This window comes from Globicephala melas, chromosome Y, assembly GCF_963455315.2.
Source record: "Globicephala melas chromosome Y, mGloMel1.2, whole genome shotgun sequence".
Lineage (NCBI taxonomy): Eukaryota > Metazoa > Chordata > Mammalia > Artiodactyla > Delphinidae > Globicephala > Globicephala melas.
In genome coordinates, this window is record NC_083336.1 from 3787775 (window position 1) to 3803460 (window position 15686).

At 36.5% G+C, this 15686-nt stretch overlaps 1 protein-coding gene across 2 annotated transcripts; it reads left to right on the plus strand.

The window, feature by feature from the left end:
- Positions 1–6119: 6119 nt before the first annotated feature.
- Positions 6120–15345, plus strand: LOC115850648 (RNA-binding motif protein, X chromosome-like). Of its 2 annotated transcripts, none has more exons than XM_060293102.1 (9): positions 6120–6228; positions 6936–7042; positions 9380–9507; positions 9604–9659; positions 11647–11790; positions 12950–13064; positions 14008–14133; positions 14232–14320; positions 15068–15345. In XM_060293102.1, the coding sequence occupies exons 1-9, from the start codon at positions 6120–6122 to the stop codon at positions 15343–15345; spliced, it is 1152 nt and encodes a 383-aa protein (XP_060149085.1). The 2 variants fall into 2 exon arrangements, with proteins under 2 accessions (XP_060149085.1, XP_060149087.1); XM_060293104.1 differs by having other exon boundaries at positions 9380–9476; positions 9597–9659.
- The last annotated feature ends 341 nt before the right edge of the window (positions 15346–15686 follow it).

Sequence of the window (15686 nt, forward strand, 5' to 3'; positions counted from 1 at the left end):
TCTTTTTTTAAGGCTTCTTGAGAACCTCGTGACCAAGAAAGGTCACATGCATGGTTAGGTGGAATTCTGCACCTAAGTTGTAGTTGTCACATGTCTTTGTAGATTCATCAGGTTCCTAGAAAACTTAAATCAGAGGTAAAAATGTAGTTAACGTGAGGAAAGAAGATAATCTAGTTAAAGATTTGATAGGGACTAATTAGCTAGATAACAGATACCAGCTCATCTGGCAGAAAGATACTAATATGCAAAGTAGTCATAAATATGTCTCATTAGGGGTTACCTAGAGTTCATGAAAATGGTTGTCAGATGGGTTTATACTTCAGAGTTCATATGACCCTTTTGATGAAAGTACTGTCCCATCCATTTTGGAAGAGGAAAGTTCCCAAGTTTTTGATGGCAGGACACAGTTCCAAGTAAAGGTTAAATTGTATTTAGGACCTTCTCAGTATACTGTATTAAAAGAACAAGGTAAGGAATATGTACTTGGACCTCCCGTAATAATAGTGTAAATATTTGTATTGGTGGCAAAGTAGTATAATTTAAAATACCTAGATCTTTGAAACAGCTGTTGGTTATGTTACAGTGGAAATATGCATTGCCTTTTCTAAAAAGTATTGAAGTCTACAGAGAAAATCTAAAGTTCCCCCTCACTAAGTGTCAACACAAAGGATGCCCTTAAACCTGAGACAGTATAGCAATTTGGGGAAAACTGCAGGTTTCCAAAGGAAAGTGGGTAGATAAAATCAATCAGAAGTAGCACTGTGAGGTTTATCTCTGAATGATGGGAAGGAATTCTATACATCTGGGGCTCCTTGAAGGGACAGAGTAATTCTTACGGGGGAAACAGCTCATGTAAGGAAGAAGATAAAGAGGGGTAATACACCAAGGGGGGAAGGGAGGGAGAGGGATAAATTGGGAGATTGGGATTGACATATACACACGACTATATAGAAAACAGAGACTAAGGACATACTGTATAGCACAGGGAACTCTACTCAATGCTCTGTAATGACCTATATGGGAAAAGGATCTAAAAAAGAGGGGAGACATATGTACATATAAGTGATTCACTTTGCTGTGCAGTAGAAACTAACACAACATTGTAAATCAACTCTACTCCTATGAAAAATAAATTTAAAACTAGGTAATACAACGTGAGGCTTATTATGGAGAGCTACAGTTGTAATAGGATCAGTTATACAGATAGCAAAAGTGATGGTGGAGTGGACAGAGATGAAAGATCAGCAAAGAAAGACAGTTAAAACGGTGAGGGTAGAAAGATAAGGAATTCCTGGAAGCTGGGGACCTTGTTCCAGTGTCTTGGGTAGAAGCTGACTAACTCCTGATGTCACCTGCTTGGTGCCATGTTCTTGGGGAACAAGAACTATCTGTCAAGAACTATCTGTCTCATGGTGCTATCCACTCCTGGGCAACAGAGACAGAACACCTCCGTTTAAGGCCTCAGTTAGGGTGGAGTTCTACTCAAGGGTAACATTTACACTTTTTCATTTGAGACACAAATCCTGGGCTGGAACCCCTCCGGTTTGGGCAGCACTGTTGGTCAGGATGATAAAGATCAAAAGGCTCTCAACACTTTATCTGCGTCATAGCACCAGAAAACTGAAAACCAAACTAAGACCTAGGTAAGGAAAGAGTTTATTCACAAAGACGATTGAATAGAAGAACACTTTGATTTCAGAATCTTCAAGTATTTCAACATCAAGTAGAAAAAGTACTTTTTAAGAGGAAAGGATGAGCAAGGGCAGCAGAAACCTAGTGGGACAGAAGCAGAGGGGTGAGCAGGAGGTAAAATAGGGGTATTTTAATAGAAAATGTTTCCCCTGCCAGCTGATTCTCAGAATAAGCTGTTACAGAATATGTTCTGACCTTAGTATATTAGTGATTCCCCGAAGTTGAGGGACAGGTCAAAGTTTAGTACACTGTGAGGAGGAGCGAAGGCTGATTACAGTTTGGTCAAGCCAAGTCAGTAGATATGTAATGGACAATTGTAGGCCATCACATTACTAGAGAAAACCCACAAAGATATTAATAATGTCTTAAAAATCATAAAATATCAAGTATGTTCAAATTTCCATTTTTCTCATAAATGGCAAACTAAAAATGTTTTCAGTTTCACTGAAATAAAATGCAAATAAGAGTTGAACTTTGCAATTGGTTCAAATGTTTTTAATTGTTTTCTAAAACAGTTTTCCCCTTCAATTCTTTATTTTTTTCAATTTATTATAAATCCATATTGATTATCCCATATAGTCTCCTATAGTCTGAATTTTGCTTCTTGAATCTATCCATGCAGTCTTGAATCTATCCATGCAGATGCAACATATCCAACATGTTCCTCTACCCACAATATTATCTAAAAATTCGATAGCAAAATGTATTGATTGCGCTTTGCCTTCTGTTTTATCGAGAACACTTTAAAATTACCAGTTGTTCCTTTATTATTATGGACATGCTTTCTGATTATTACTTTTTTGTGTGTTCACTAAATCATTCCATTTACCATGGCTTTATAATCCTCTTTAATATCCAGAAAGGATGCCATTTGTTAGAATATGCTCTAAATTTCTGAATGTTAATTCTTCTAAATAAACTCTAAAAATCTAATTGAGAATGCAATAGGTGTAATATGTATATACATGTGATATGTAAGTAAATACGTAATATACATACACAGATATATACATATATAAACATAAATACCTTAATACATATATACATATATATGAGATAACCTTATAATTTTCATTCACATTATTTATATTATTTACATATTATTTAAGGTCATATGGAAGTCATATTAGAACATCCATCTCCAGTTGCTCAAGTCATTTTTCAAGTATTTCAAAGAATTTTACTGTTTTCTTCTTCAAAAAGTGTTGCACATACCTGAGAAAAAAAGTTTTTAATCTGTACAATGAGGATAAGAATAGCAGTCAATAGGACTGTGGCAATAATCAAATGAGATAGTAAAATTCATAAGTAAATGAAGCACTTCCTATAGTAGCCAGCCCACAATATTTATTAGATATTTTTATTTGACCAGTTAGTCTGCAGTAGTTATTCCCAGAAAGGAAGTGGCCCTGTTTCTAATTCATTACCATTTGTATTGTCATACATTTTGTGCATGCTATCTTTAGAGGTTACGTCTGTAAACAGTATTGACACACAACCTTTGTCATCTGAGTAATAGCATTTATTTATATTTATCATCAGTATACTAGCTTTTTTAGCAAAATTTCAGCTATCCCCTAGAATTGACTATAATTTACTTCTGGGGTTTCTACTTCTTCTTGAATAATTATTGGTAAACTGTCTTCTGTTAAATCATTTGTTATCCACCAAAGATTTCTACTAATTATTTTTCATATCTTTTTGTTAATAATTATTCTTCACTCCAATCGTTTGTGTGTTCTGTCATGTCTTCCTATGCTCTTTTAGGCTTATTATTAGTGCAAGTATACAATGATTATTTACTTTATACAAAATATGCAAAGGAACATAATTGAAAACAAACAGTTTCGGGGCTTGCCTGGTGGCACAGTGGTTGAGAGTCCGTCTGTCGATGCAGGGGACAAGGGGTCGTGTCCCAGTCCGGGAGGATCCCACATGCCGCGGAGCAGCTGGGCCCGTGAGCCATGGCAGTTGAGCCTGCGCGTCCGGAGCCTCTGCTTTGCAATGGGAGGGACCGCAAACGTCAGAGGCCGGCGTATAGCAAAACAAAAACCAAAAAACAAAAAAAACTGTATCATAATTTTGACCAGTCTCTAAGAAAGGCAGGATTACAAATTAATCTCAGGCCCCCACTTAATATAAAACAATTACAGTATTTCCACACTTTTGTTTTGAACCCTGAATTATGTTTTTAGACGTTGTGTTCAATGTGCTCAGTACATCATTTTCCCTCACAATAACCCTATCTGATCATTCTTTATCATCTTGTTTCTGTAGACTGGGTAAATTTAAGAGTTTAGGTAGTTTCCCCAGTTTCATATAACTACTAAATTTTGAAGCTTAGATTATTTTTTGTCTGCCTTCCTTTGTATCATATTAAAGTACCATATGCATTTTATCTTGTAGACATTCACGTTTCTGTTTAAAATTATTTGAACAGTTCCACTAAAAAATAAAGTAGGTAGCATATTTGCATAGCAAGCAAAATGCTTCATGATCTGGTCCTCCCCATTTCTCATGTATCAAAAAATCCCTGAACTCTCCCTACTGATTATATGGAAGTTCACATTATTCCCCCAAATTGCCTTTTACTTTTTTTTTTTTTTTTTTGCGATACGCAGTCCTCTCACCCTTGTGGCCTCCCCTGTCGCGGAGCACAGGCTCCGGACGCGCAGGTTCAGCGGCCATGGCTCACGGGCCCAGCCGCTCTGCAGCATGTGGGAACTTCCCGGACCGGAGCACGTACCCATGTGCCCTGTCTCACCAGGCGGACTCTCAAACACTGCGCCACCAGGAAAGCCCTTCTCCTTTATATTGATTAAATTAAAGCAACTGGGAAATGTATGCAGTAAAAAAGTAGAGAACACATTGTGTCGTTGCAGTTTTCTTCAGAGTTTCTCCCGCGAGTTGCTCTCGCCAGTTGCTCTCGCGAGTGTCTCTCTTCACCCCTCCCCCACCTCTACATCTTTCATCTTCCCTAACTCTAGTGCAGCTCATCCCTTCTTCCACCCAGCGCTACATCCGGTTCCTTATCATCTTTCTATAAGTAGAGCGCTTGCTCTTGACCGTTAGTTTCTTTAGCGGTCGTCTGAAGAGACGCGGGAGGAAGACTTCTGAAGAAGAGGACAAAGTAAGGTAAGGAATTCGGCATTTTAGGGAGGAGAGAATAATTTATACCTCAGGAGAAAGAGTTGATACCTGTATCTTCTCCTGTTCCCAGAGAAAGCATGGTAATTCAGATTTTGATTTTTCTCTCAGGCTTTCTCTGTAAGATTTAAGAGCCGAGTAAGTTGTGTTTGTAGACATATGTCTGAATATACACTGTCTCCAGAAGTCTATCAGTTGTTCTTGAACAGTACGTTTAAGTTTTGTTCTTCCAGATAATCAGTTCCCAAGGCAGCAGTGGAAAGCCAGTGAAGTTCCTGGATTTTGTCCGTGAATTGAGAGGGTGGGGAGAGGGGTGGAGATAGGTTTGAAATGCTGTGGGAGGGAATACCGAGTAGATAATTTACCTTTGATTAGCGGCATACCCTCTTTGCTGTTTAACTTGTTTACACCTGGGGGTGGACTGAGAACTTTACCTTTGATTAACGCGTACCCTCTTTGCTGTTTAAGTTTTTTTTTTCTCTCACTTGCGGGTAGTGGAGCGTACACCAGGGCGCCATTTTGTTCCGCGTGCACTTTTTTTTTCCTTACGGGTTTTTTTTGTGAAAGCAGAGGTACTGAACAATAGAGGCAAGATACCTAACTATTTTAACTTAAATGATTTAAAACCTGTAACTTTAGTTATCAGATGTCAAAATGTTGATTCACTTGACAAAAACCGTCAGATTTTAATTTTGCACATAAAGTATGTTACTCTCTTTGGACCAGTGTTTCTTAAAGTCTCTCAGTATAAGTAAAACAGTTTAAATTTCCCTCAGTAAAGGATGTAACTCCCTCCTTTGCTTTTATGACTTACCATTTTTGAAGTTTAAACAGTATTTGATGCATAATCAAGAAAAATGTGAGTAGATGGGAAAATTTTGAAAATAATGTTTAAGGTATTTTCTGCACAGTTCATAAAACTTATTAACTGTTAGATGTGTAGAATCCAGGAGCATTTTTTATTGCTTATTTTTTTTTTGTTTTTTGGAAATGAAGCGTTGAACCCTGCAGCTCAAAAGAATTTACAGTTGCCTTCTAATCTGATTTTTACATACAGGTTTTTGTAAGAGATCTATAAAAAATGGAGCATTTGTTATGCCAGTGCTTATTTTGCTTTGTGTTTCAAGTTTCCTCTCTTTTAAGTAAGAAATGGCAAATAATTTCACTGATATTGGGTACTTTACTTGAGTTTTAAACAGGTGTAATAGTTTGATACTTTTGGCTTATAATGTATTTTTTGCTATGAGTATAAAGATATATTTTTAATTACTTACAGAAAAATGGTGGAAGCAGATCAGCCTGGGAAACTGTTCATAGGAGGCCTCCATGCTGACACCAATGAAAATTCTCTGGAAGTGGTATTTGGGAAATATGGTCACATTATGGAAGGTAATTTTTAGAACCAATATATATATCTATTCAAAGCAAGTGTGTATTAAACATACACCACTGGACAGCTAAGTTATAATGCTTTTTCTGTTTTTAACACATGAGCACTTTTTATTTAAGTTTCTACTTTTTATTAGGAAAGCACTGGGCAATGAGGGAAAGTGTACACCTTAGGGCCTCCTACTACTGAGAAGGGAAAAAAGCAGCGTTATTTTCTTCCCCCGACCTGTGCTTTGCAGCATGCAGGGTCTTAGTTACCTGACCGGGGATCAAGCCCACACCGGGTGGCATGCGGCATGTGGATCTTAGTTGCCTGAAGAGGGGTCAGACCCGTGTCCCCTGCATTGGGAAAGTGGAGTCTTATCCACTGGACCACCAGGGAAGTCCCAGGGCTTTTTAAATACACTGTGGTCATAGGACATGAAATGGGAAGAGATATGCTAATTGTAGAATGGTTGAAATTATTGACTCTATTTTTAAAATACTGGAAATGATATAAAATGGAAAGGGTTTTTTTGGTTTATGTGTTTTTGTTTTTTGTTTCAGTGTTAAGTAACTTTCAGGAGGTTGTTACTGTACTGTGTCCATAACATCAAATTGAGTTAAGGAGGCCTTATGAGAAATTGTCAAAGGATTGATTATTTTGAAAATATGAAAATTCAATTTTATGTGAAATTTTAAATTAAAAAGATTTATGTGTATTACAGTTATTTTGATGAAGGATCGGGTAACAAACAAGTCTAGAGGCTTTGCTTTTATTACTTTTGAGAATTCTGCAGATGCAAAGGATGCTGCCAAAGATATGAATGGAAAGGTAAGAGTCTTTTAATAATATTTTGTGTTCTCCATTTAATACTATTTCTAGATTGTTTCTCTTTTTTCTAATTTTTTAAACTAACATAATGCCATATAAGCCTTCACTCTCCTTTTTGTCACATAAGTGCTGGATTGTCTGGTTGGAAAGAGATTGAAATTAACATTAGCTTTAACAATATATTTTAAACCTGTTTTAGCATTCAAACATAAAAGTAAATAAGTTTTAGCCTGTAGAGCTCTCCCCAATATCCCATACTGTTTCTGTTTTTTTTTTTTTGCTGTACGCGGGCCTCTCACTGTTGTGGCCTCTCCTGTTACGTAGCACAGGCTCCGGACGTGCAGGCTCAGCATCCATGGCTCGCGGGCCCAGCCGCTCCGCGGCATGTGGGATCCTCCCGGACCGGGGCACGAACCCGTGTTCCCTGCATCGGCAGGCGGACTCTCAACCACTGTGCCACCATGGAAAACCCCCATACTGTTATTTTTAAGTCTCGGCGTTTTTTTTTGGTGGGGGAGCGGGTACGCGCGCCTCTCACTGTTGTGGCCTCTCCCGCTGTGGAGCACCGGCTCCGGACGTACAGGCTCAGTGGCTGTGGCTCACGGGCCTAGTCGCTCCGTGGCACGTGGGATCTTCCCGGACCAGGGCACGAACCCGTGTTCCCTGCATCGGCAGGCGGACTCTCAACCACTGCGCCCCCAGGGAAGCCCAAAACTGTACTTTTAATTGCATATTTGCTCCAAGATTTTTTTTATATTGTAGGTAATATTTTTCCCATTTTATATTGCAGGTAATATCTTTTTATATTCATCATACTGTGAATTGTTAATTGTTAAAATTACCTCCAGTGCTTCTCAGTTCTCATAGTGTGGAACACATACATTAATTCCCTTTTTCTATAGCTTGGTTTCTGGTATGCTGCAGGCACTTGGCACATGTTGACCCTTTTACTTTACTTTCATATTTTAAGGTATGGTAGTACCTAAAAGTTGACTTTGACTCATGATTTTATTTTGGGTGCAGAGATAAAGTTGCATTATGAAGAACAGTTGATGGTGATCCGCCACCCCCATTTTCTTTGTTTTCAAGCACAAGAACGCGTAGTCTGTGTAGACATTAGTCTTCACTTCTTTATTCAACAGATATTTTATTGGCAGGCATTGATTTAGCAATTGATTAATGGTTGTGGGTAAGACAAAATACCTATTTTCTTGGACACTTGTGTTCTAGGGTGAAAGATGAGAAGCATACAAGTAAAAATAAATGCAATTTCATATGGAAAAATATTAAGGGAAATAAAGTAAGTAATTTCATTAGAGCTTAAGGGGAGTGGTGGACACTATGTCTATACATATAGATCTAACAATGTTATATCCTGAATGTTGGGAGGGAGGCAGCCATTCATAAGTCTATGGGAAATATTTTGGACCCAGAAACAGAAAAGGAGGTCCTAAGGTGGGAACACATGGCTGTTGAGGCTGTTTGTATTGGGCCAGGGCCCATCCATATCCACCAGAAGTCTTAGTAGGAATTCAGCATTTAAAATTGTTTTCCAAAAATAACATGAAACAGCTAGAGTGTTTTATGTAGAGCAATTATATGATGATTTGCATTATGTTTTCAAAAATTACTTTGGCATCTATAGAAGGTTAATTTAGGAAGCTGTTGGAAGATTAAGAAATGTAAGCATTTCTGAAACATAAGAATATGAAGTAGTATTATAATAAGTTACTCTTTGGGGACATGTTTAAACAATTGAATAAGGCAAGAGATGTTAAGGACCAGATAAGTGCTCTATTTAAAAAAAAAACCAGGGAAATTATTAGAAGTAAATACAGAACAACAATCATGTTGGAAAATTTTCTTTCTCTTAATATTTAATCAATGCTAAAAATAATTAGAGTAGGAATAACCATTTTGAATAATGGATAATTCCATTATTCCAATGAATAATTTTATTTTTTAAATGACACGTATACTTTTATATACCCTTGGGACACTGAAAACTTTGAATGGTAGAAGTACAGAAATGAAGTGAGTTTAGTTATCCATTATAGAAAATAAAAGGGTATATTCTCTCATGATAAGTGAGAGGTATTAATCTTCTTTTAATACCAGAGGACATTTCAGGGAGCTGTAACTGCCAATACATACACTTTGTGTTGGATGACTTACTGAAAGACTGTTACTAATTAAATCTCATTTATTTGGCACGGTGAAGGACACAATCATTTCAGAAGAAAATGTTTGCTTTGTGGAAAAAATACTGATCTTGAACTAGTGCAGTAGTAAATAAATTTGATGTAATGTTACTAATGTTATACTTAATCTTTTTAGTCTTTGGATGGAAAAGCAATTAAAGTAGAGCGAGCCAACAAACCATCTTTTGACAGCGGTGGTAAACAGAGACCACAACCTCCTGCAAGAAACAGGGGCCATCTGAGAAATCCGAGACATGGAAGAGGAGGAAATGGAAGAGGAGGAAATGGAAGAGGAGGAAATGGAAGAGGACGAAATGGAAGAAGACGAAATGGAAGAAGACGAAATGGAAGAGGAGGAAATGGAAGAGGAGGAAATGGAAGAGCAAGAGAGCATCCCTCACGTGGAGGACACTTGGGTAATGTTTTAAAATACAAGGCTGCAGCCATAGGACCGAAAAATCGTTAAGTTTAACTGTATAGAAACATCTCAGTTTTTATTCCATCCTTTATGAGCAAAGTAGTCTGTAAGAATTATTAGATGATGAATTACATTGATAGAAGTATTTCTAAGTTGTAAGGACTTATTGTAGTTATAAAATGACTTAACTAGATAATATGCAAAAAGTTAATCACCTTACAGGGAAATAGCGTAAATTTTAAACTAAATTCAGTCTCTTTTACCATTATTACTAATTGCCTCTTTTCTTCAAGAAGTTTTCTACAGAGTGTACTACTATCGATCATACATTAGAATTTTTCACTTTAGGGCCAATAACTTTATATGAGTTTAAGTCAATGATTCATTAATAATCTATTAGAAATACATTGATTAATTTTATTCTGAGAGTAGACTTATTGCATCATAAAAATACTAGAGAATCTTGAAAACTACACCGCGGAAAATAAAAGTCACTCAGAATATCCACAATTCAGGGATAAACACTTCATATTTTAGGTTTCACCTTGCAGTATTTGTCTTAAGTGTATGTGTTCAGAAATCTAAGCAAATCTCCATTGTCATTTTGATATGAGGCTTTCCTCCCTGGGTCTGTTGTTTGCATTTGGGGGAAAATACCTTAGGGAAATAAATAGGGCTTTAGATTCTAAAAGGTGTCTTTGATTCAGGAAAAGAGTAAAAACCTCTGCTTCAGAAACATGTATGTTTTCTTTCTGTGTGTATTAGAGGAGAAAGTCGTTGAAAATATATTTTTTGAATTTTTTCAGAGAAGTTTTCTACTTAGTAAGAAAAGGAGGAAAAGCACTTTGTATTTCAAAAACTTCCATATATTTAACAACCTTTGCTTCACCTATTAACCATAACCAGTCTTCAGAAATAAAACATTTGGTTTCTTTTTGTGTTAATTAGATGTGTGAATTTTAGGAAATGTTTTTTGAAAGTTCAGTTAAAGGGTGTGCCCATTTTAAGATAACATAGTTTTGTTCTTTTCCCACTAACTTGATCTTGAGAAAAGTTTACCAGTTCGTATTCTGCCATGTGTAAGAATACTCATTTTTTCTTGCCTGTGGCACTACAGGGGAATTGGAATATATCTAAACATCTTTCTGGTTAGAAAGGTACAACATAAATTTTCAGTATTTAATGTGCATTTCTTAAATACTATTAAAATTGAACGCAACATAGCCCTTTTCACTGAAAAATCAACATTAAGAGTTGATCTGTGAATAACACAGGCTTGAACTGTGGGTCAACTTACAAGCAGATTTTTTTTCAATACATACATATTACATCACTACGTGATCCAAGGTTGGTTGAATCCATGGATGCAGAACTAGGGATACTGGGCCAACTGTAAAGTTATAAGCAGATATTCTCCTGCAAAGGGGGTTGTTTGTATGTATATACTTAACTGTTAGGTAATGCATTTTTTATTCATCTTTTTTATTTTTAATGTTTTGATCTATACCTAGGATGGAGCGGCTGGGCCCATGGGCCATGGCCGCTGAGCCTGCGCGTCCAAAGCCTGTGCTCTGCAACGGGAAAGGCCACAACCGTGAGAGGCCCACGTACCGCAAAAAAAAAAAAAAGCTTCCTTGACACCAGAATTATATAACTAATAACTTATCATCTTCCTCCTAAACTGATCAAAAATTCAGGTTTACATTTAATTTATCCAGTTTTTCTGTACTCTGTCTTTTCCCCAAACTGCTTTCATACCAGTGGTTCTTGAATTTCTTGCTAGATTTTCCAAACTGACTTTTACAGTAAGTCTTTGAACTGTACTAACTTATGTGTCATATGAGCAAACAATCTTACTGGTTTAGACAAATATGAAAGCTGAAGACTGGGGTAATTGTTTAGTGAAAATTTATAACAATAAGTGAAACTTGACCAATGAAAAAATGTTGATTCTAGTTAACTAAAAAGATTTCATTTAAACACAGGTTGTGGTGGATATACTCCTGGTCTCAATGCGAATTCTTCCAGGGGACCCTTTCCAGTTAAAAGAGGACCATCTTCGAGAAGTGGAGGTCCTCCTCCTAAAAGATCTGCTCAAAGACCAAGCAGTAGTGGGATGGGAAGACAAGGTAAATGCTATGTAATGCAGAGACAGTTGATTCTTATTAATGAAAGTGAGCTATTTTAAACAGAATGTTTAAGCAAAATGGAAAGTGAGAAGTATATGAACATGTTTACCAATCACTAATTTATTGATTGATTTGTGGTTGGGAAATAATCTTTTAGTTTCTAATTATACATGTAGTAGGTGATTAGCAGTGCAGTGGGGAAAACATTGCTTGCATGTCCATGTTTGCTATAGAATTCCTCTTAATTTAAGTTGTTGCTAACACTTTTTGGTTAGTAGGCTTCTTTATCACATAGTTTCAATATCAGAATTTTCATGAAAACTATGTCCTGTGAGAGAATGTTCTGGTCTGTAGAGTAGTTTAGCTATGTATATTGGCCACCTGGTTTTTTATTTAATTATTATAAACAATAACTGAAACTTGCCATATGAACTGTAGTTTGTGCTCTTAACTTTTTTAGCACTGTTTCTGATCCTTAATATGGTACGGACTTGAAACAGTCATTTTCAAATTGCCATTTTATGTGTAGAATATTAATGAAGCCAAATGTAGCACGGTATTGACTTCAAAATACAACAGAAGCTAAGAAGCCTACCCTTTCCATTATTAGATGGTTAGCCTAGTGAACAAACAAGAGAAGAGAACAAACAACGTCCTAGTGACCTCTAGGAATTAGGAATAAGAATTAACACATGAAGAGAACATTATTTATGGGAGATAGTTTCATATTTTGGAAGTGGTACAGTGTTTTTCAAATGAGCCCTTTATTGCTAATAAACAATAGAAGTCACTATTGCTATCATCATAAAAGGTCAATAATTAAGGTTGTACACATAAAGGAGAGAGCCAACCACTTGGTGATTGAATATGTGACAGTAGTTACCAAAAATTAATTATTTGCTCAAATTTTGAGAAGTTTTCCCTACTGCTGGTAATTGAAAGGGTATGTGAAATGTATAGGGAACGGGAGATGTACCGAAAATAAAATTTTCAGTGGTATCATTTAAAGGGAAACAAAAATGTGCATAAATGGAATTTTAGAAGGAGTAGTTTTTCAAAATGATTTTGGAGAGAGGAAGGATATCAGACTTTTGAATTTTTCTTCGAAACATTACTGTCAATTTTGAGATACTTAAACACAAGCATTTTTAAATTAAAGGCTCAGTGTCACGTGGAAGACAAAATTATGGAGCTTCTCCTCACAGAGAGCCAGTCTCTTTTCGGAGAGTTGGCTATATGTCACAAAGAGATGGTGGTTATGCTACTAAAGATAGGTAAGAAAAAACACAGTATATGAATTAAGCCATGGTTAATTTTGTTGTTCTTGCTGAAATTTACCTAACACGAAATTGAACATTTAAAAGTGAACAATTCAGTAACATTTAGTACACTTAACAGTGTTATGCAACCACCAGCTCTGTTCAGTTCCAAAACATTTCATTACCCCAAAATAAAATTAATAAGCAGTCACTCCCATTTTCTCCCGCCTTGTCCCTGGTAGGTGCCCATCTGTGTCCTTATCTATGAATTTATCTAATCCTGAATATATCATACTAATGGAATCAAACACTATGTGACCTTTATTATCCAGCTTTCCCTTAGCATAAATGTTTTCAAGGATCATTCATGCTGTAGCATGAATCACTACTTCGGATCTTTTTTTTTTTTTTGGCTGACTAAATATTCCATTTTATGTGTGGTTAACATGGTTTGTTTATCCATCTGTGTGGGTTATTCCCATCATAGTGCTGTCATGAATACTCCTGTACAAGCATTTGGGTACCTGTATTCAATTCTTTTTGAGTGTATATATACTTAGGAATGGAATTCCTGGGACATATAGTAATTCTTTAATTTTTTAAGGAACTGCTAATCTTTTCCACAGAGCCTGTACTATTTTACATTTCTGCCACGCACATACATGATTTGTTTCTCTGCATCTGCACCAGCACTTGATATATTCTGTTTGTTTTTTTTAAATTATAGCCAGTCTGATAGGTGCAAAGTAGATATTTCATTTTGGTTTTGAATTGCATTTCCATAATAAATACGTTGAGCAGCTTTTCATGTCCTTGTTGGTTATTGTGTATCTTCCTTGAACAAAAGTATATTCAAGTCCTTTGCCCGTTTAAAATTTTTTGTCTTTCTGTTGTGTGAATTCTTTATATATTCTGTATATTATAAGTTGCATTTAAAATTTTATCTGCTTTATTTAACTTATTCAAGCAGAGCTTATCCAAGCTCCCGAGACAGCAAGGATTATACTCCACCACGTAGAGTCAATGCATACCGTTATTATGGACATTCAAGTTCTTGGAATGATCATCCCTCTGGAGAACATAGGTAATATAAAGTTTTGTGTTTTTATCAAATAAAAACATTCTTTTAAATTATGTGATCGTGACACGTAATTTAAATCTATGTCATTCTTTTAAATTTAGTGATCGTGATGGCTGTGGTGGAAGTCGTGATAGAGATTATTCTGAATATCGAAGTGGAAGGTCTTACAGGGATTCATATGGGAGTTACGGTAAGAGTCCAGTTACAACCTGTAAATCATAGAATTAGACTTAACCAGATCGTTGTTTACTCTAATTTTACTTCAATTCCTCAAAGGTAAAACTATGTTTAGCATGGCCTTTTTGATAAATTAAAGACCTTTGAATTATTTTCTTAATAGCTCACTTAAAAGGCAATGAAGGGTAAATTGACAGTCTCATCTTTTTTTCTCATTACAGAAAAACTATTTTAACATTTTTCTTTTTTTTTTTTGCGGTACGCGGGCCTCTCACCGTTGTGGCCTCTCCCGCTGTGGAGCACAGGCTCCGGACGTGCAGGCCCAGTGGCCGTGGCCCACGGTCCCAGCCGCTCCGCGGCATGTGGGATCCTCCCAGGCCGGGGCACGAACCCGTGTCCCCTGCATCTGCAGGCGGACTCTCAACCACTGCACCACCAGGGAAGCCCCTATTTTAACATTTTCAAATAATCAGTAGAGTGCTGTTAAAAGTATGAAGCATAGGAACATTATGAAGGTCAGAATTTCAGTCCATTTTCAGAAAATAACATTTACTTTAAAATAAACTACTTAGGCTGAAAAATATTGCTCACTCTTTTAAATAAATGTGAAAGCCCTTCACTGTTGCTACATAGTTTATATTTTCATAGCAGAGACAGATAAAGCTTATCTTTTCAAATATTTAGCACTTTAAGTCATGTTATATGATACCAGAAAAATTTGTAATGTTTAAATTTAGTTTATGAATCATTAACTTCACAGGTGACTCCCGTGGTGCACCAGCAGCACAAAGGGCCCCTGTGACTTACGGTGGAAGCAGTCGCTATGATAGCAATACAACAGATGGATATGGAGGAGGTCCGGAAGGTTACTCAAGCAGCCAAAGTAATACTTATTCAAGTGGTCGTGAGCGTGGAAGACAAGAACCACCAGGGTTTCCACCCTCTGTGAATGGGGGCTACCTTGCTCCTCGTGACTCATACAGTAGCTCAGGTTGTGGGGCTTCCAGGGGAGGTTATGCGGGAAGCCAATATGAATGAGAGGGCCAAAGCAGATATTAAAAATAACACTCAGTTATGTACCAAATGTTCTTTACAAAGGAAAAGTTTAAGTTGTTTTCTTTAATTGATGCTTGATTACTACTAAAACAAAAATGTTGGTTTGGGGGGAAGAGGCATATATTAACTTTCCCTTTATGAATATTCAGAGAAAATGACAACATGGAATTATTCAAAGTACTTTCATAGTTGTTAATGTTAGTTGAAAAGTAGAAGTTGTGTTTAAAATGTAATGCTCAGAATTTTCAGAGTAAAAAAATTTCATGAAATATTTCTTGTTAATTATACTGCTGAGTTAAGCATAAAACTTTTGTTTGGAGGAT

Excerpts from the sequence above, each read along its gene's own strand:
- LOC115850648 (XM_060293102.1), top strand. The coding sequence starts at position 6,120 with ATGGTGGAAGCAGATCAGCCTGGGAAACTGTTCATAGGAGGCCTCCAT. Across the intron at positions 6,229-6,935 it reads ATATGGTCACATTATGGAAG|TTATTTTGATGAAGGATCGG; the intron begins GTAATTTTTAGA and ends TGTGTATTACAG. Across the intron at positions 11,791-12,949 it reads TAGTGGGATGGGAAGACAAG|GCTCAGTGTCACGTGGAAGA; the intron begins GTAAATGCTATG and ends TTTAAATTAAAG.